Source organism: Panthera leo, chromosome C2, assembly GCF_018350215.1.
Source record: "Panthera leo isolate Ple1 chromosome C2, P.leo_Ple1_pat1.1, whole genome shotgun sequence".
Classification (NCBI taxonomy): domain Eukaryota; kingdom Metazoa; phylum Chordata; class Mammalia; order Carnivora; family Felidae; genus Panthera; species Panthera leo.
The window spans coordinates 79185170-79206289 of record NC_056687.1 but is presented as its reverse complement, the minus strand read 5'-3'; the positions used below and the strand labels follow the sequence as shown (position 1 = coordinate 79206289).

The window sequence follows — 21120 nt, the reverse complement described above, 5'->3', positions numbered from 1 at the left end:
CCACTGAGCCTATTGTACCTCTGGCTGCTTTTACCCAAAAGGTTCTGATATGAAAAAGGTTGCTGGCTGGACCTGTGGCAGAGTCAGTCGTTATTCATTTATTTACTCAAAGAATTTATTGAACACGTCCATGGATCGGGCCCTAGCAAGACTGTGGGGAAACAGCAAGGAGCTAAATGGACAAAATTCTGTCCTCAGGAGGCTCACGTTCTCTTGGGCCAACTGATGACAGACAGCCAAATAAAAGATAATATTAAAAGATAATATTAAGATATTAAAAGATGATTGATATTATGAGAAAAACAAGGTGAGAGGTTAGAGTACCATACAAGGGTCGTAGAAATACATTCAGAACCAGAAAATGATGAGGAAGCTGCTTTAGATAGTGTGATGAATGATACCCTTATTCAGAGAGGGCTCACAAGTAAGAATACCACTACTTCTGGGACAGACGACAATCTGTTTTGGCTCCATGGGGCTGGGCCGTGACGTCATAGATGTTGATGTTATCTGTGTGCCTGGGACAGATCAAGTCCAGAGGGATTAACTTACACGGGCTAAATTCACAAGTGATGGACAGACACACCAGAGCCTATTAGGTCTGTTTTATGTAGAGACTTAAGTTTAAGTTCTGGGACTCAGGAAAGCTGGTCCGGTGAGCAGGCTACTAGAGGAAAAAGAACTACTGATATTAACAGACAGTGCTATTGTGCTATCGTTACCTGATTTAGCACATCATTAATAAGATAAGTTTACTTAGAGAATTGTAAGATTGAATGCTGGCGTGTCAGTGTACCCTATTTGTTGTTGTCGCTGAGGATATTCTGGTTTCTTGCCTAATACATTTCTTTCTTTTCTTTTAATTTTTTTTAAGTTTATTTATTTTTGAGAGAGAGAGAGAGAGAGAGAGAGACAGAGTGCTAGCAGGGGAAGGACAGAGAGAGAGAGAGAGAGAGAGGAGAAAGAGACACAGAATCTGAAGCAAGCTCCATGCTCTGAGCTCTCAGCACAGAGCCCGGCACAGGGTCTGACCCACAAGCCGTGAGATCATGACCTGAGCCAAAGTCAGACAGTTAACTGACTGAGCCACCCAAGCATCCTGGCTGATGCTTTTTCTAAACTCTTTAGCAGCCTATCCTGATATTTAATTGCTTCAGAGAAGTTCAGTAGAGTTGATGAGATGACACTAATTTCCCATTATTTCATTTTGGTTGGGTCTCATTGCAGATATACTTCGGTTTCTTGATGGAGTTGAAAGAGACACTCCCAGTACAATCCACAATCACTAGTAACTTTGTCACCTTAAAAGAATAGTTTTATAAGTTTATTTATTTCTTTTGAGAGAGAGAGAGAAGCAGAAAGAGAGAAGGAGAGAGAGAATCCCAAGCAGGCTCCGCGCTGTCAGCACAGAGCCTGACTTGGGGCTCAAACTCACAAACTGTGAGATTAGGACCTGAGCTGAAATCAAGAGTTGGACAGTCAACCGACTGAGCCACCAAGGTGCCCCTAAAATAATACTTTAAGAGATGCCTGGGTGCCTCAGTCAGTTGAGTGTCCAACTTCGGCTTAGGTCATGATCTCACGGTTCGTGAGTTCCAGCCCCACGAACCATGAGATCATAATCTGATCCAAGGTCAAGAGTCAGATGCTTAACCGAGTCAGCCGCCCAGGTTCCCCCAAAATAAAATTGTCCCAATTTATAGATGACATGATTAGCTACATAGAAAATTACAAGGATTCTTAAAAACAACAAAACAAAACAAAACACAACAAATGAACCTCTTAAAACTAATAGGTGAGTTCATTAAGTTTGCAGGATATAAAAATAAACATACATGGGGCGCCTGGGTGGCTCAGTCAGTTAAGCCTCCGACTTAGCTCAGGTCATGATCTCATGGTTCCTGAGTTTGAACCCTGTGTCGGGCTCTGTACTGACAGCTCAGAGCCTGGATCCTGCTTCAGATTCTGTGTCTTCCTCTTCCTCTGCCCTTCCCCCACTCACTCTCTCACACTCTTTATCTCTCTCAAAATAAATAAATACACATTAAAAAAAAGACTAACTCACTCTGCTTCCAAATCCTATGACCATCTTACTTTCCGTTACCTTGCCTTAAGCTCGAGCCAAACCGTTTGCTTGCTTTCCTCCAGTCTGCTCACGATTCCTGGGAATGCCCTTGTGACAGTGTCTTGCCCTGTAATGGCCCCGCTTCGTAATCAGTAACCACAGCCACATGTGTTCTCTGCAGCCCCTTGGCCAGAACCCTGAGCAGACCCCTGCTGGCGCACTTTGGAGGTGAAGTGCTTGGAATGCATTGTCTCTCTCAGACACACCTGGTACCTGCACTTGGCCCACCAATTCCTCTTCCTGGGCTGTCTGTCTCCGCCCTTGCCCCTTCCTGTTCCCACTCAAATGTCATAATTCTGTGTGATGGTTTCTGAACACAGAGGACTTGCAATAACTCCACAGTTGGATCTGCTCCTTCAGCACAGGGATGGAGACATTTATTTCCTTTTGCTTGTATACTCATCAAAAGAGAAAGCCTCTAATGTGTGTGATCTTAGGAAAATCACTTCATATCTTTCAGTTTTCTTATTTGTCAAAAGAAGGTAATTCTACTCCAGGTTTTGCAAAAGCTAAAAAAACAAAAACAAAAACAGAAACAAAACTGAGGTGCTGAAAAGCTTGGGCAAAGTCACACTGTAACTTGAGAGATTTGCACATAGACTGATATCACTAGAAACTGGAGATTTTTTATTATTACTATTACTGTCATTATTTTTGTAACATGCCTGTGATGCTTCTAGCAGGGAAATCCTGGAGGCAAGACCCTTGAGGAGAGACGTTCTAGCCTGGATGCCGAGATAGACTCGCTGACTAGCATCTTGGCCGACCTTGAGTGCAGCTCGCCCTACAAGCCTCGGCCTCCACAGGTAAGATCCTTCTGTAAATATGGCCACATTGCTGGCCACAGAGAGTCCACAGTTACCCAACAGAACATGCTGCGTCTTATTGCCTTTCCGTTCTTTTTTGATCTTCTCAGGGTCAGCGGTCTATGTTGTCTTTTTATTGAATAAATATCAACGTATGTTGGTTGACAGAAAGCTTTTAAATTGAATTTGCTAGTATTTTTTTAAAAGAATACAAGATGTTTGAAATGTTGTGAAAATTAAATTTCTTCTTATTTTATTGCACTGTTCTTTTTCTGACTTTCCCTGTGTGAACTCTTTTGTTGTATGTCTGTATAGTCTTCACAAATAGGATTTAGCATGGCCATGTTAAAGTTAAGGTGAGGGCTATATCTTCTGTAAAGAAACCTCTTATGTTGGATGTTAAAGTGGCTTTCGTTTTCTGGTTGTTGTTGTAAGTAATGCTATGAGGGACATGTTCAAGTATATTTTCTTTTTAAAAATATTTTTCAACGTTTCCCAAAGTTTATTTATTATTTATTTTTGAGAGAGAGAGTAAGTGAGGCGGGAGGGGCAGGGGTGGGGTAGAGAATCCCAAGCAGGCTCCATGCTGTCAGCACAGAGGCCAACATAGGGTTCGATTCCATGAACCATGAGATCATGACTTGAGCTGAAATCAAGAGTCAGACGCTTAACCAACTGAGCCACCCAGGCGCCTCTCATCTCTGTTTTCCTGGGATCTCTTTCTCTGTCTCAGATTTCCTCAGATTTCTTCACTGAGGAGTATAATCACTTTCTTAACTTTTCTTTCCAAAGATTCTGAATAGCTTTCACTATTATACTCCTCAGTCTCACCAGAATTAGTGGTAGCAATTAGAATCTGTTTTTTGATTCTAATGGAGCCTTGATATGAGCTCTTCTGTGCATTTCTTTGCTTACTTTAGAGCGTGGCTATTTCTCTGCTCCATAGTTTATTATCTACATTTCAGAAGCTGAGCTTCCACTGCTGTTGGCCAGCTCCCCTCCTTCAGGTCTTGAGAAGGCAACGGTAAATCTATTCTAGGGCTTCCGAGTCCTCAGAAGACAGCCAGCAGAACTCTAGGTGCAAACATGGGATTGGCACCGTCGTCGCTGTTGTTTGACTGGAGTGATGTTTGTTTGACTAAGTGACAGCGCATACGGCACTCTGAGTCTCACTCTGGTTCTTGAACAGCAGCTCCTGAATTCATGATGGTTTCTTTCATGAGCGAAAACCCTGTCCTGCCTCTCCGCTGTCACCCATTTCCACACATAAGGTGGCAGTACTTTCCTCTTTACCTCTTTACATAGTCCCATTACCTTTTCCGAACACATAATGGGTTCATCAGCCGTGTGGGGGCACCAGGCAAAAGACACCAGAGCTTAGTGGTTCCTCACCTGTCTTGGCTCTTGGCTCTTGGCTCCAGTAAAAATGCATTTCATTTCTGGAAAAAATGCCCTGAGCTGCAGGTATGTCGCAGGCGCTGTGGTCTTTTGGGGGGACCTTTTGGGAGAAGGAAAGTCGGCGGTTGATAGGGCGAAAAAGAGAGCCAAGCCACCATCTTCCAAGAGCCCATGATTTCAGAAGTTAAACTATGGCAAATATGGTAGAAGCACGTGAAAGTAGTACTTTCTGAGTACTCAGAACTCTGAGAAGGTTTATCCGAAGACTTGCATGTTCAGCTACCGGGATGGGTGGCATTGGATTGTTGGGGTGCAGAGGGGAGAACAGCATGAGCTGTAAAGCAGGAAGGTCCAGGGTGTATTCAGAGAATGGCAAGCAGCAGACGAGGCCAATGAAGGCTTGGAGTGTGCTCTAGGACCAGATGGTTCCCTACTGCGAGTCCGTGGACACATGTGAATGCCAGACTGACATTTTGGCCTGATTTTTATAGACAATGGGGAATAGTTGAAGGTTCTTAAGCAGGGGAAAGCTAAAATTCATTTTGGATAACAACAACAAACCCAACAACAACATCGGGAAGGATGCAGGAGGATGAACCCAAGTCTGAGAATTATTCTTCAACATGCCTTGCTGACTTCATAAGCAAGTTTATGGCCATTGTTTGGTGCTAAACATTTTTCCAGTTCTACCCAGCAAATACCTCAAGCCCAGTTTCTCAGGACAGTGAAACCACTGACTTTTCATCTGGACTCATCTGTCTTCTGCTCAAATACTATTTTGACCCACCCTTTTTGTAATAGGACTTTGGCTTAATCTTTTTTTTTTTTATCTCCTAAATTATTATAGGAGATAAAACTAATATCTCCTGGAGATATTACTAATACACTATATACTAATACACACTGGAGAGGTTCTGCCCAGAGTTTTTTGCTTAATATAGCATTCATTCTTTAAGGCTATGTCTGTGCCTGCCTCCCATAAATCACTGCATTTTAATGGATTATTCAGCAGCTTCGTTTTTGTTTGAGCCATCTTACTGTGCACACAAACTCGTAATCACTGATATTTGGACAGTACTTTACTGATTGTAAAGCACTTTTGCATTTTCTCACTTGAGTAAGGTACAGATATCTCAACTGCTAGATACAGATAGTGTGCTAACTCTGTAGATGAGGCAACTACGATGTGGCAGGTAAGTGACCTTCTCAGGGCACATGAGTACAGTGTGGGCACAGCTGGGCCTTGGCTTTTTTGTGTGCTTGGTTCTAAGTTCTCGAATAAGACAGAGGATGCCAGGATTTTTGTTTGTTTATGTTTTGTTTTTGTTTTTTTTTACCAGTGACAAACTATACAGTCATATGAGTAATGGTTTCCCTTAAATATGGCTTTCTCCTAAAAAGTAAAGCATTTAGAGGGTTAAAAAATGTTAATAATGGTAACCCTTAAATAGAGTAAGTTAAGAATTAGGAGAAAGATCTACTTCCTTTGTGCCTAAAATTAAAGAGCGATCCTTTCTAACTTTTGTTTTATTATTCTAATTTAGGAAATCAAGAGTTAATTGGGAGATACATCCCATTTTTCTGAATTATCTTCACTCTGGTGGAACTGAATTAGATGTGTTAGTATTTATTGGTTAACATAATTATATGCTGTGAGAACAATAATCACACACTTAAAATATTAAAAATTATGTGTCAAGAGAAGATGATATCTGCAGGAGACTGTGTTGTGTTATAATTAAAAGGTACTTGGAAAGTCCTAGAAATGCACTGTTAATGCCCAACTTTGATGTTTCCATTTTTGATCCAAAGCAAATTGCAAAATCTGTTGAGTCACGCGAACACTTAAAGTAGGCTAGTAGGTCTATGATTTCTCATTATTTAAGCAGGTATTGTATGCTTTCCCAAGCCCACCTCTGAATCACCTTTGTAAAGGCTGCTTTGATTCATGGATCTGAGGGAAAATGATGATATATGTGGAATATTTGCCGAGCGAGAGGTCCAAAAGAGCTCTATTCATGTAACTTAAAAAAAAAAATGTCTGAGCTTTTAAAAATAGATTTTATGGAGCATTTTCCTCCTTTTTCCAAGCAAACGTTTCCTGCTCTCAGATTTCCCAACTTTAGTTTTGTGTGCTGATTTATCAATTTTTTATTTTGGGAAATGTTGCTTAATTTTACATATTCATCCATTCACCTAACATTTATTGAGATCCCACTGTGGATTAGACATTGGAAATACAAAGATCGGTATCAACAGGTCCTTGCTCTGGAATAATTCCTAGTCTTAGAGAAAAGACAAGCGCGTAAACAATTCTAAAGGACACAAAAGGAAGACTTCCCTGTTGTGCGACTTGCAGTCACCATGTGACTTACCAGATGTTGAAATTGTTGGAAAATCAAAACTAGGAATATCAGCATTGTACTTAATGCCTTTCTACAGAAGTGTCCAGGAGGACCTCACAGAGCAGGGAGCAGGTGTACTTACTTGGTTGCATATGTCATGGGAAGCGCGTGGGATTCAAGGTACCAGAAAAACAGGAATGAGGAAGCCAGGGAATGTTGAAAGCAAATGCCTTGCTTGAAGAATGAGTTAGGGACATTGTGACGTATAGGGTATGTGGAATGCAAAGGGCAATGGTGGATGAAGGAATCACATGTACTTAATACCTAGGTAGCCCTCTTGATGCCCAAGGACTCATAGTAAGAGGAGGAATCGGCAGGGGTGGGGGGGTGGGGAGGGTGGAGGGGTGTTATGGGTAGCAACTCCTACAGCTTCTTGCTGCATTGGAATTGGGGGTAATTTTAAAAACAAATTTCATAATGTAAAAGTATATACATCTGTGACACTTCACAGAGGTATGCAATTATACTACCTCCGTGTTTGAAACTAAAATTTCTGATCATTTCTATATGTGTGTGTTAGTTTTGGACGAACAGGTGTGAGAAGGTCAGAGGTAGTTAATGTGTAAATCACAGACCCAATATGATCATAGAGTATCAGAGCTTAAGTGAGCTTTCGAGGTCATGTAGCCAAACACTTGCTTTGCAGAAGGCAAGTTTTTCCCCAGACAGGGAAAGAACATTGCTCAGTGAGGCTCAGTTAGAGGCAAGATGAATGATTGTCTTTTTCCTGAACCATGTCAGAATGGTTCTCTGTGGATGATAACAACAACCAGGGGACAGTTTGGTTCTTTTTAGCATCTCAATTAGTTTATTCCACAGTGTCTCTCTTTTGTGATACTTCTCCTAAAAAATGTGTCTTGGAAACATAACAAAGGAGTAGATAAAGAACATACCTCCAAAGTAAACAGAAAACGTATTACCATTTAGCACCTGTGAGATAGTATGTAACTAGACCCCACCCATTGAACATCATTTCTTGGTAGAAGTGCAGCTACACGAGGGATCCGTTGCAATTCTGCCAATTTCTTAAAAGGCAGAGGATAAATCATGGACTTACTTTTCCGTTCTCCCAGCGAAGGCAGAGCTGGAATGCTGGTCTTCTAATTCCTAGAACAAAGCTGCCTCTTCTTCCTATAAGGAGTGTGGTAGTGTTGGAGCTGGTGTCTAGGTGACCTGGAAGATCTTTCACGTAGTTTATATTAATATTTCATGGTGACGTTTGAATCAAGTTGCTTTTGAATTGATAATGGACAAAATTGATAAAGGGATTTCATTATCCTCATTCATGCCAGTATGAAAATTTTTGGAGAAATTTTGGAGATAAGGATAGGGTTGGGGATAGTTTGGTAGCTTAGACTCCAAATTTGCCAGTAAGAAGACTACCGTCTTCTCAATTCCATGTGACCATCTCTCTAGAAAGAACTTCACTTGTGTGAACTGTCACCTCACCAGGCTGACCTTCCTTTTATTTCTACAATGGACATGGTACTAGCCCTTTGTTCGAAATGTCATTTGCAAATATCTTTTCCTGTTCTGTCCGTTGCCTTTTAGTTTTGTTGATTGTTTCCTTTGCAGTGCAGAAGCTTTTTTATTTTTATGAGGTCCCAATAGTTCATTTTTGCTTTTAATTCCCTTGCCTTTGGAGACGTGTCAAGTAAGAAATTGCTGTGGCTGAGGCCAGAGAGGTTTTTCCCTGCTTTCTCCTCTAGGGTTTTGATGGCTTCCTGTCTCACATTCAGATTCTTCATCCATTTTGGGTTTATTTTTGTGAATGGTGTAAGAAAGTGGTCTAGTTTCATTCTTCTGCATGTTGCTGTCCACTTCTCCCAGCACCATTTGTTAAAGAGACTGTCTTTTTTTCCATTGGATATTCTTTCCTGCTTTGTCAAAGATTAGTTGGCCATACTTTTGTGGGTCCAATTCTGGAGTCTGTGTTCTATTCTGTTGGTCTGTGTGTCTGTTTTTGTGCCAATACCATGCTGTCTTGATGATTACAGCTTTGTAGTAGAGGCTGAAGTCTGGGATTGTGCATGAAAAACCTCTCTGACCTCAGCCTCAGCAATTTCTTACTAGACACTTCTCTAAAGAAGACATTCAGATGGCCAGCAGGCACATGAAAAGATGCTCAATGTCGCTCCTCATCAGGGAAATACAAGTCAAAACCACAGTCAGATACCACCTCACACCAGTCAGAGTGGCTAAAATGAACACATCAGGAGACTATAGATGCTGGAGAGGATGTGGAGAAACGGGAACCCTCTTGCACTGTTGGTGGGAATGCAAACTGGTGCAGCCACTCTGGAAAACAGTGTGGAGGTTCCTCAGAAAATTAAAAATAGACCTATGACCCAGCAATAGCACGCCTAGGAATTTACCCAAGGGATATAGGAATGCGGATGCATAGGGGCACTTGTACCCCAATGTTTACAGTAGCACTTTCAACAATAGTCAAATGATAGAAAGAGCCTAAATGTCCATCAACTCATGAATGGATAAAGAAGTTGTGGTTTATATACACAATGGAGTACTACGTGGCAATGAGAAAGAATGAAATATGACCTTTTGTAGCAACGTGGATGGAACTGGAGAGTGTGATGCTAAGTGAAATAAGCCATACAGAGAAAGACAGATACCATATGTTTTCACTCTTAGGTGGATCCTGAGAAACTTAACAGAAACCCATGGGGGAGGGGGAGGGGAAAAAAAAAGAGGTTAGAGTGGGAGAGAGCCAAAGCATAAGAGACTCTTAAAAACTGAGAACAAACTGAGGGCTGATGGGGTTGTGGGAGGGAGGGGAGGGTGGGTGATGGGTATTGAGGAAGGCACCTTTTGGGATGAGCACTGGGTGTTGTATGGAAACCAATTTGACAATAAACTTCATATATTGAAAACAAAAAACTGAGAATCAACTGAGGGTTGAAGGGGGGTGGGAGAGAGGGGAAAGGGAGTGATGGGCATTGAGGAGGGCACCTGTTGGGATGAGCACTGGGTGTTGTATGGAAACCAATTTGACAATAAATTTTTATATTAAAAAAATAAAATAAAATGGGCATGGTAACTACAATTACTTCCCGTTTGCAGAAATACAGTATTGTTCTAGAGCTACAAGGAATTAGATGTCTCAAAGCAACCTTTCACTCAATTCTTCCTGTTTTGTTTTGGAATTGTTAGCTTGTGGAGCTTGCTTTAAAGCTGTAGGGCTTTGAAGATTTGGAGCTTATCCTTTCTGAATGTTGTTTGCCCTATAAATGATGTATTTATCTTCCTAATTTAAGGCATTTAACAATTGCTAGAACTTCTTAGTCTATTTGGAAACTGAGTACATAAATGCTGTTTCATCACATGGACACATCTCTAATTACACTACCTGGGCTCCCACACTAAGTTCTTTTCATAGAACACTAATCTATGAGACAACCTGAGAAAGTATTTCTCAGTGAGTGTGTGTTGTATGGAAGGCTTTTTATTAGGAATTCATGTGGCCCGAGGGCTTGGAGTCAGTGTAATCAGGGTGGAGTCTCGTGGTGCCGTGGATCTTCTATTCTCTTGCGCTCCCTGTTCTAGCTTGCAGAAGCCACGAACAGCTGCAGGGGAGATTAATTAGTAATTAAATTTTTAATATTTCGTATCATTCAGAGCAACCCAAACACGTAGGCCACTGGGACATGAAAGCCACGGCACATCGATGCTGTAATGGGGACGCAGGCTATCCCCGCAGAATGGGCCCTTGCTGGTTTTTATTTGGCTTCTTGAGAATTGAGATCAGATCTGGGTCTTATGCTGTTTGAAAAAGGGAATAGGTGTGGATGGCTTTATCTTCCTTTCCCTGTATTCTCTTGGGAAAAATTTAGGAGCGTCTTGTGATTTGTTAGGGAAAATAAAAGCCATAGTTGCCTATATATCTGTATTGTCTGTTTACTAATAGCTTTCTTTGAGAGCTATGGGGAAAGTTAACGCTCTGTAGAAACCTCATATATATAAGATATGAGTGGGAGTACAATAAAATAAAATGTGGGAAAATTCCATTTGAGAAGAAAAACAGATCTTCATTTGCACTGTCCATGTTTAGAAGATACGGTTTATTTTGAATTAGTCTGTACCTGTCGGAGAACTTCAACAGTTAAAGAACAATGAGATGGGGGTGGAGGAGTGGTTAGCTGACTCAGAAGGTGCATGCCAAGAGTTTGATGATGGGCAATTAATTTTTAGATTGTATATAATTGCATCTCAATAACATTTATACCTCCTCCTTTTTTTTTTTAGAAGGTTATGCTTCTGTTTGCGTCCTATGTGACAAATCATAATAAAGTTAAATTTTAATCTTTGTTTTGAGTGCCATGAAAATGTAACATTTTTCCGAGTGGAAATTTAGGCCGAAAATATACCTTGGATCACGACTGTACAAAACTGTCACACAGAAATGTCCATTTCACCTACCCCAGTGGAAGAATGTGCTCCTAGTGTGTACCTTAGGTTAGCCCCTGGCAGTGATGGAGCTGAGCAAGCGGCTCCTGCTGAACACCATGCAGAAGCCAGCCCCTGCCTGGGAGACTGGGGTGGGTGAGGGGTTATCTATGGTGCCTTGGCCGTGGTCTCTGGGGTAGCCTTTAACTGATTTATTTGCCAGACCTTGATGAGTCCTGGGCTCCGAGGTGCTTGTGTGTTACATTGCACAGCATCACTCCATCCAGGCCTTGGTTTAAAGAGAAATGCACAAGGCTGACTCCTGATGTTCTTCTTTTTTCAACAGCATCTTAGTGGAAATGATTAGCTCTGTGTCCACACAGAAGCACACATCACATTTGCAAAGTTAAAGAGCTTTCTTGCCTGGACTGGTTTCCTTATTTCTTTCATCTTCTCCCGCTATTTAAATATCTGTTTTGGTGGTAGCCTTGCTCTGAAACCCCATGGTCCTCCCCTACCTTTTTTTTCAATTTAAGAAATTGAAAATTTAAGAAATGTTTTCAATTTTAAGAAAATAAACAGCAGAGTACAAATCCAGCTACATATATATGTATATATGTGTGTGTATGTGTGTATATATATATGCACATATATGTATATATATGTACATGTATATGTGTGTATATACGTGCATATATATGTACATATATGTATATATGTACATATATATGTATATATATACATATAAGTGTGTATATATACACACACACATATATTTATGTGTTTATTATGTATGTATGTATTATGTATTTATTATTATTATTTTTTGCTTAAGGTGATTAGACTTTACCGTTATAAGTACATATGAAAATTACATTTTAGGCATATCTCTGCTAAGATATTGTCATTGTCCATTTTGACACCCATTTCTTATATGCTGTATAGCCAAACTAAAGTATAATGGTGATAATGATGGGTGTCATTAGACAGAAGGTTGGAGGTGGTTAATAACCAGTTCTACATATCACCATTTGTCACGGTGAATAACTGGTCTGTTCTCCACACAAAATATCACACTGGAGTATAACTGTTAAGGTTCTTTTCACACTGTGGAAAAACTACCAGGAAAGTCATACATTGCCTTTCGGTGAATATATTAAGTACCAGTTTAAAACTGTAATTTGTGGTGTTTCATAGTTTGAGCATTCATATTTCCTTATAAAACTCTAAGCTGGAATTTTATTGAAATAAAAGATACCAATTGGGCACAGACTTCTGTTGAACCAGCAGGTAATAGTTTTCATTTGTAAGTGCAGACAGGGCCCCTTGTGAATTTTGGAAGGTGTTTCTCGGCTTGGTCCCTGGGTCCTCACCCAAATGTCCTAAACTGTGGAGTCATATTGGAGTCCAAGGCCATAGAAGGGAATTGGAGTGCATTTTGCTGTACTGAATCACACATTACTTAAGTAAAGTAAAACATCTTATAACTTTATTCACAGAATATTCCTTACTGAGATAACCTGAAAGTGTGTAATGCCTTAAGCTTGAACAGCAAAGAAGTAATTGTGAGAAATACCAGACTATGAAGTCCTTGAGGCAGGATTATCTTTTGTTTCCTGACATATAAGGGACTGACAAATTCATATTTACTGAATAAATGAGAAATGTTGTCATCAAGTTCAGTAATGATGTAAGTATCCATACCCTACAGGTCTGTCAGATAATCCCATCTGGATTTGACTTTGGGCTAGTGCATGGTAAAGGTAGAGCTGCTTTCTAATTTTTCCAGAGTGAATATGTATTTACATCAATACAAAATATGTACAACTGAGGCAAATGACTTTTGTGAAAGACAGCTGAACGATGGCTGTTGATTCAGCTAACGTTTCAATACTATACTATTCTGTTATTTTGGGGATGGTATAAAAATTAAACATCAAGTTATATTCTGTATCCTCTATAGAATTGCTGAATATATTACTCAGTGTTTCCTAACACAAAGATCAATGTGATAAATTCTTTGAATTCAGCGATAGGAGACAAAAGTTACCTAACTGATGAACTGATAGATATTTCCTTTCTTCAGGAAAAAAAAAATGCAGGATTATCATATGACTCTTTTTGCTTGGGCTTCTATGATTCATCTTCTCCTTCCTTTACCACATCAGGTTTCTGATACCTCCTGACCAGAATTTGAAATGTCATAAATAAATGCCAGTTATAGGCCATTTCAAAACTAATTAATTCCCTAAATCTAATTCATGCTTTTTAAATGAAAATAAGCTTTGAATCTGTGTACATATATGTGCCTGTAAACACCCACAAAATATGTAAACTTCAGACTTTTTAAAAAGAGGTGGTTTAATTCTAAGTGGATTCTTTGCTTATATTGGTAGTAAACACTGGTTCCATTAGAGTAACATACTCTTTTGGTATAAATAAAATATAAGACTTAAAGTGGGCTAAAGAGATAGAATATTTATTTGTCTCTCTCTTTTTTTTAATGTTTATTTATTTTTGAGAGAGAGAGAGAGAGAGAGAGAGAGAGACAGGGCATGAACGGGGGAGGGGCAGAGAGAGAGGGAGACACAGAATTCGAAGCAGCTCCAGGCTCCGAGCTGTCAGCACAGAGCCCGCCACGGGGCTCGAACCCACAAACTGTGAGGTCATGAGCTGAGCCAAAGTTGGACGCTTAACCAACTGAGCCACCAGGCACCCCATTATTTGTCTCTTTTAAGAAATGTGGAATTTCTTGAAACTTGAAGTACTTGTAGCCATGTGCACAAGACCATTACCTGAATCATTGTGAAATGTCTTGAACTCTTTTTTTATATTGGACCACTTATATGAAAATAGTGGAGAATACTGCTTCCTAGATGCTGCTAGATGTGCTAAGCTCCTTAGCAGTAAGGAATCTTCTTGGCTCTCTCTGCCACCCAACCTACACAGAGTGATGTTTTACTTCCCAAATGGCCAACTTATGTTAAATTGATCCTTACCCAGGCAGTCAAAGTGAGGAAACAGTTTTTGTAAACAGCATCCTGGATGACATAATATTCTATGTAATATTAATTTTAGGGCTCCTTTTCTCATCAGCCAACCCAGCATAGCTAAAAGTTATGATGTTCAACTCTGTTTATGGGGAAATCTATTTTAGCAGTCACTTGTAGATCAGACCTCACAACCAGCAAGGGAAGAAAAAAGAGGGAGGATTAGAGTGGTCTGTTTGCAGCTATGTTAGAACAAGTTTCCTGGAGCTCCTTCTGAAGGAAGGGTATGAATGGAGATGTGTCATTCAGGCCATCACTTCTCTACCATTATCCATCATATTCGATGAGCAAAAGAGAAAGAAACAATGGGAATTATGGCTGGAGCCATGAGAAAAGGACTAAAATGTATCGTGAAAACTGGGACTCCTAGAGAATGGCTTTGTGAGAGGGTAAATGGGATTCAAGAAGGCGGTGGCCATTGTATATGATTTTCCAAGAACTGCTTGGAGTTTCTCTCTCTTATTCATTGATTGATTTCTTCACTCATTTATTCACTTTTTTTCCCCTTTTAACCATTGATTACTGAATTGAACATAAAATTTCTGTTGAATTGTTGAAAAATATTAAAGAAGACCTAAGTGAGTAGAGAGACATCCTGTGTTCATTGCTTGGAAGATGTAATATTAAGATGGCGTGCTCCCCCAATTGTTCTACAGGTTCAAAGCAATCCCTATCAGAATTCCACTTTTCTTCTTTGTAGAAGTTGACAAGCACATTCTAAAATACATATAAAAATTTAAGGGACCAAGAATGGCCAAATTAATCTGGAAAAAGAAAAGTAAAAGACTCACACTTCCCACTTTCAAAACCTTACTTCAAAGCTATAAGGATCAAGCCGTGTGGTACTGGCATGAGTATACCTGTAGGTCAGTGGACTGGGATCGAGAGTCTAGAAACAAACCTTTACTTTTATGGCCTCCTGATTTTCAACAGGGGTGCAAAGACATTCATGGGGAAAGAATACTTTTTCAATTGGATATCCACATGCAAAAGAATGAAGTTGGATCTGTACCTCAGATCACATACAAAAATTAACTTACATTGGATCAAAGACATAAATATAAGAGCTAAAACTATAAAATTCTTAGAGAAAATATAGGAGTGATCTTAATGACCTTGAATTAGTAACACCAAAAGCACACACAATTGAAGGAAAAAAAATAGATACATTGGACTTCTTTGAAAGTAGACACTTGTGTGCCTCAGGTGACACCATCAAGAAAGTGAACAAGCAACCTATGAACTGGGAGAAGATGTTTGCAAGTCATATGTCTGATATAGCCTATGTTAAGACTCTTACAACTCCAGGAAAAGGCAGATAATCCAATTAAAAAACAGAGGATCTGAATAGATATTTCTCTAAAGATCCAGAAGAAGCTAGCACACATAGGGAAAGATGCTTGATGTCATTAGTCATCCAGGAAATGATCAAATGAAACTACAATGAGATACCCCTTCATACACACTTAGATGGTTGTAAACAAAAAGACAGTAACACTTGTTGGCAAGGATGTAGTGAAATTGGAACTGACATTCATTGCTGGTTGATTGTAAGACAGTGCAGCCACTTTGGGAAAAGTCTAGCAGTTTCTCAAAGGATATGACATAGAACTATCATGAGACCAAGAAATTCTATTCCTATTATATTCAAGATGAGTTAAACATATATCCACATAAAAACCTGTACATAAGTGTGCATGGGAGCATTATTTGTAATAGCTCCAAAGTGGAAACAACTTAAATATCAATCAGTTGATGAATGAATAAACAAAGGTGGCATATCCATAAAGTTGAATATTATTTAGCTATAAAATGGAATGAAATACTGACACATGCTGTAACTATGGATGGACCTTGAAAGCATTACTCTATAGGAAAGAAGCTGGACACAAAAGACTTTGTATTGTATGATCCCATTTATATGAATAGGCAAATCTATAGACACAGAAATATTCGTTACTGGTGGCTGGGTGGTGGGGAGAATAGGGAGTGACTACTAATATGTACAGGAGTTGTTTTGGGAATGATTAAAATATTCTGGAATTAGGCGGAATTAGCCAATGGTATTGATTTCACAGTCTTTGAATATGTTAAGAACCAGTGATTTTACATTTTTGAAGTAGATTTTATGGTATGTGGATGCTGTCTTAATTGAAAATATTTTTTTAAAGCTCTGTGTTGAGCAGTATGCCTGGAATACAAGTATAAAATTGTGCATGGCCCCTGCCTTAAATAAGTTCACCATCTATTGGGAAAATCCAGACTGACAATTACAGCAGAGAATCCATCCTAGGGAAGAAGCATGTACAGGCTAGCTCTAGAGAGCAGAATAAGGATCGGTATTTAGAAGCAAAGTGGTCAGCAATACAGTGTAAGGACAATGCCTTTCTAATAGTAAGGGCAGTTAAAGTTCAAAGTAGCTTGCCTTAGAAGATAGCAGGTTTGCCTTCACTGGGGGCATTTGGAATGATACTCTGGCATTGGCCAAGTGCATTTTTTAAGCTTTCTGAACCTCATTTATTAATCTTGGTTAATAACATATCTCAGAGTTGACATGAGGATCACATGAAGTAATGGGTGTGTGTCTAACGTGTGAATACACTATCTTGCACGTAACACTGTGATCACTGCCATTCCCCCCACCATCATCATTATCAAATGAATTTTGGCAAGAATTCTGGAAAGGAATTCAGGCAACAGATGGGAAAAATTGATTTGAATGATGCTAGTATTTCATGGTACTCGTATTCTTGGTTGCAAGGCTTGGAGTTTTCTGTTCCCTGATATAAAATTTGGAAAGAAGTACAAAAGACCTTGATTCTATTCCAGGTCCCTAAATTGACTATTTCTGTTTCTAAGACAAACTACTCAGCCTCAATAATGGCTTTGTGCTGTTTGCCGTGATAGCTAGTACAGATGTGTGATTTATTAGCATTGTTACTGACAAGAATCTCCAGTGACCTTGGAAGACGGCCTTTGTGACTATCAGTAGAACTCTGGTTGACACTGGGAAGGGTTGTAGGTGAGACAGTGTGAGGGTCAAGCAGAAGGAGACCACTTCCTTGATTTTGCAAAGAACATGTCATCCCTTGAAAAGAAACAAGTGGAACAACTTGTTTAGACCTCTGGAAACAATTATTTAAGATGTGTTAAGAGGTCCAGAATTTCCGTGATTGGCCAGGACATCTAGTGGATAGTTACTACCTCTCTCTGGGTCTTTTTCAATATCTATCTGTAAATTGGACCTGAGGAATGATGTCGTTTCTTATGGTGATTCTAGCTTTGAGTTGCCATGGCTTTTGCCCCACATAAAATAAAGAACTCTATTGATTTTCCCGTCCTTTTATTACTTAGTTATAGGCAATTTTTCTTTAAGATTAGAGTTGAAGTTGATAGAAGTCACTGTGTGCAGCCAGAGGGAAGTTTCTGCAAACTGAAAGACAGAGTTTATGTGTTTTTCTTTAAGATAATTTGAACCCAAATTCATGGTGTTCGAGATGATTTGGAACCTATCTCATAGCCTTTGAGATTATTTGGAAGACAGTACGTTGCTGTCCTCTATCCTTTGTCCAGTCCTTTTGGTTATTTCTGTGGCTTCTAATGCATAGACTGGAAAGCCAGAATTAGAGCAATAACCAGTCTTGTCCTTTCATCTGACATGTGCATGAATCATCAACATCTGTTTCTGTGCATTACACCATAATCCCTCTTGTAATTGAGCAAGGTTCACTTTAAAAACAAAAATCATGACTTATGAACTTGTCACAATTTAATAAGCCTATCATTGGACTCTTGGTATAATTTGTTCTTATTATATCTCTCGATTGCAGAGACTAAAGCATGTAAAACTATGGTTAAGTTACTGTTTGTCCTTCAGAATGCCCTGGAGGGCTTGTTACACACAGATAGCTGGACTCACACCCCCACCCCAAAATTTCTCCAGTGGGGCCCAAGAATTTGCATTTCAAGAAATGCTCAAATGGTTCTGTAGTTGGGACCACACTTTGAGAACCTTCAAAGCTGCTTGTCAACTAAATGTTTTGTAAATAGCACCTTCTTCCTCCTTTCTTTCATCTCTACAGCTGTATTAAGGCTCTGCCCCCTTGTCAACAACAGACACTAGCCTGACGTCTTCAGTTCCTGCGTAGGAAACCCTTACTCAGAGAAATGTCTTTGTCTGGCTACATAGTAAGTTGACAGAACCTACAAGATTTGTATTGTTGTCGTTCATCAAGCATGATCTGCAACTGCGATTCTTGGACTGAGCATTTAGGTTTAGAAAACTAGAGTTCCACTTGTAGCTTGGCCATGTTTGGAAGCGTGAATTCAGTTATTTTATCTCTCTGAACCTCATTTTTATTACCCATGATATGAATACATTCTCTGACTACCATCTATGTTTCTGTGAGTAGTTGATGGCATACTATGCATTGAAGTACTTTGTATACTATGAAATGATATACAAATATTTTTTTCAACCTCATCCCAGTTATGAGATGCAGTATCTTGCTAAACATAATGTATTTTATGGTAAGCATATCCTTCCCCCACTCATCTAGGGTAAATACCAACTTTGCTAACTTCTCAGGAGGAAGTAGTACAGTATAAACTTGCCACCTTTTGCATAGAATTATTTCATTTCCTTCCTACATTGAGTTATTTCCTAATTTGCTTTCAAAGGAAGCAATTAGAACTTGTCATTTAACTATTTCTGCATCTGAATACATACATGTATGGGAGATGTAGTCACATGTATATTCACATTATGAATTTTTCTCCTAGTATCCTGGTAAGATACCCTAACAAGTCACATTCATTAAGAATAAAATAAGTGAGTTGCTATTTTGCTAGAAATTAATCTCTTTTTTTGGCATTTGCCGTGGAAAGAAAACTGAGTTGTGCCAGGAGAAATGGATTCTCCTCCCAGTTCTGCAATTAACAGGTTGTGTAAAATAAGTCAGTTCCTCTCTCTAAGCCTCAGGTCCCCATTTGTAAATGATGTTAGTTCTTACTCATTCCTTCCACTCTCAATGTCTATGATGTTGCAGTTATAAGGCAGCTTTTAAATGATGTCTCTCATTTTCTTGAGACACTCCGAGGGAGTACGCATGTTGACTTGATTCTATTCTAGTAGAATAGAATCTTTCATGCTTGAGGCCTAACTGACATTTGCTTTTGTCTTGATGCAGTAAAACTCCTCCATACCTTTCCTTTAGGATACGGCTGGTCCCTATGGAGACCTCTCTAGGTTTCTTAAGGCTATATTTCTGTTGGTGTGCTTGGAAATAGAAGAAGAGGATTATGGTTTTTTTTTTTTTTTTGCTTCCTTGGATGGATTTGTCAGGGGTGGGGGGTTGGCAAGGCTTTCGTGTTTTTAGTGAGCTTTTCCCTTCAGTAATATTCAGAGGATCTCCCTTATTAACACATAGTAAAAAGTATTAGTTCTATGTTGTTGTGCAACAAATTGTTTAAAAACCTGGCAGCTTAAAAAACACATTTTCTGATGTTTTTCCATGGGCTAGAAATCTGGGCACAGCTTAGCTGAACCATCAGTTATCTTCCAAGTCTGCAATCAGGGTATTGTCCCAGAGTCTCATCTGAGGGCTCGATTGGGGAATGATTTGCTTCTAAGCTCAGGGAGTTATTGCCAGGTTCAGCTTTACCTGGGTTGTTGGACAGAGGGCCTTAGCTTTTAGCTGCCTGTTGGTTGGGGACTGCTCTCAGCTCCTCACCGTATGGACCTCTTCAATATGGCAACTCATTACATCAAAGCATGGAAGCTTGGAAGGCAATAGGTAGAGTGTGTTCATAAGATGTAAGTCATACTCATCTGTGACCTAATCTTGGAAGTGACATCCCATCACATTTACTGCATTCTTTTTGTTAGAAGTAAGTGATTAGGATCAGACCCCACTCAGGATGAGGGGATTATGCAAGGCTGTGAATATAAAGTGGGAATCATCAGTGGCCATTTTGGAAACCTGCCTACTACAGAACAAGGTAGAATTAGACTTATCATCTGCAGGGATGTAGCACAAACATCAATTCACTTGTGGAATCTGGTGGATGTGTGAAGTTAAGGGGTGGAGAGAGCAGGTGAGATATCAGGAGAAGAATGCAACCAAGAAGATGTAAGCGGTTATGAAGGCTCCAACAGATGTAGGAGGAATTGCACACTCTGAGAACATTAGAGCTGGATTGGGTTTGGAGATCTTTTGATCTATTTTCTCAAAGAATCCAAGGCTTATAGAGGGTCACAGTGATGGTAGCTGAGCGAAGAATTGGGCTGAAGTCCTCAAACCCCTTTCTTCAGATTGTCAGCTTGTTATTATGGAAATACCTCTGAACTGGGAGTAAAGAGATTTGTTCTTGTAACTTTTGATTTGCTTGTGAGTAGCTGTGTGACCTGGATCAAGTTACTTCCTTGAGTTATGGTTACTCAGTCTACATGAAGCTATCATTTGTTCATGTATATTTATGTGCCTCATGAACACATTAGCTCTTGTTTGTGAAAATCCTTTATAAACTATATAAAATTCTTTATAAACTATATATATTATTCTTTGTCAGCCTTTAGAAAAAAAGCATGTGTTTTGCTGAAATTAATGACCTAAGTTTGAGGCAAGCAAGCACCTCCTCCTGCCACAAAACATGAGTATTAGTTCATTGAAATACAGATAATTTTATCTTTTTCTATGTCAGTGTAAGTCATCTATTGGTACGTGATGAACTACCCAAAAACATAGCACTGTTTATTTTACTCATGAATCTCCAACTTTGGTAGTGTTCCATGAGGATGGCTTATCCCTGCTCTGGGAAACCAGCTCAGATCACTTGGCTTGCGGGTGGAAAATTCACTTTTAGCTTAGATGAGTAATGACCAGTGTTTGCTACCAGGAGCTTGGCTGGAGCTGTGCATCTGGAACCATGGT

General features: G+C 39.6%; 1 protein-coding gene across 6 annotated transcripts in view; it reads left to right on the top strand.

Annotated features, from left to right (window-relative positions):
- The window catches only part of LOC122229688 (LIM domain containing preferred translocation partner in lipoma), a 680467-nt gene that overhangs the window by 336571 nt on the left and 322776 nt on the right, over window positions 1-21120 (top strand). For all 6 annotated transcript variants that reach the window (XM_042955071.1, XM_042955069.1, XM_042955072.1 and 3 more), the window contains one exon: window positions 2806-2931. In XM_042955071.1, coding sequence (XP_042811005.1) covers window positions 2806-2931 — 126 coding nt within the window. The remainder of the gene's footprint in view (window positions 1-2805; window positions 2932-21120) is intronic.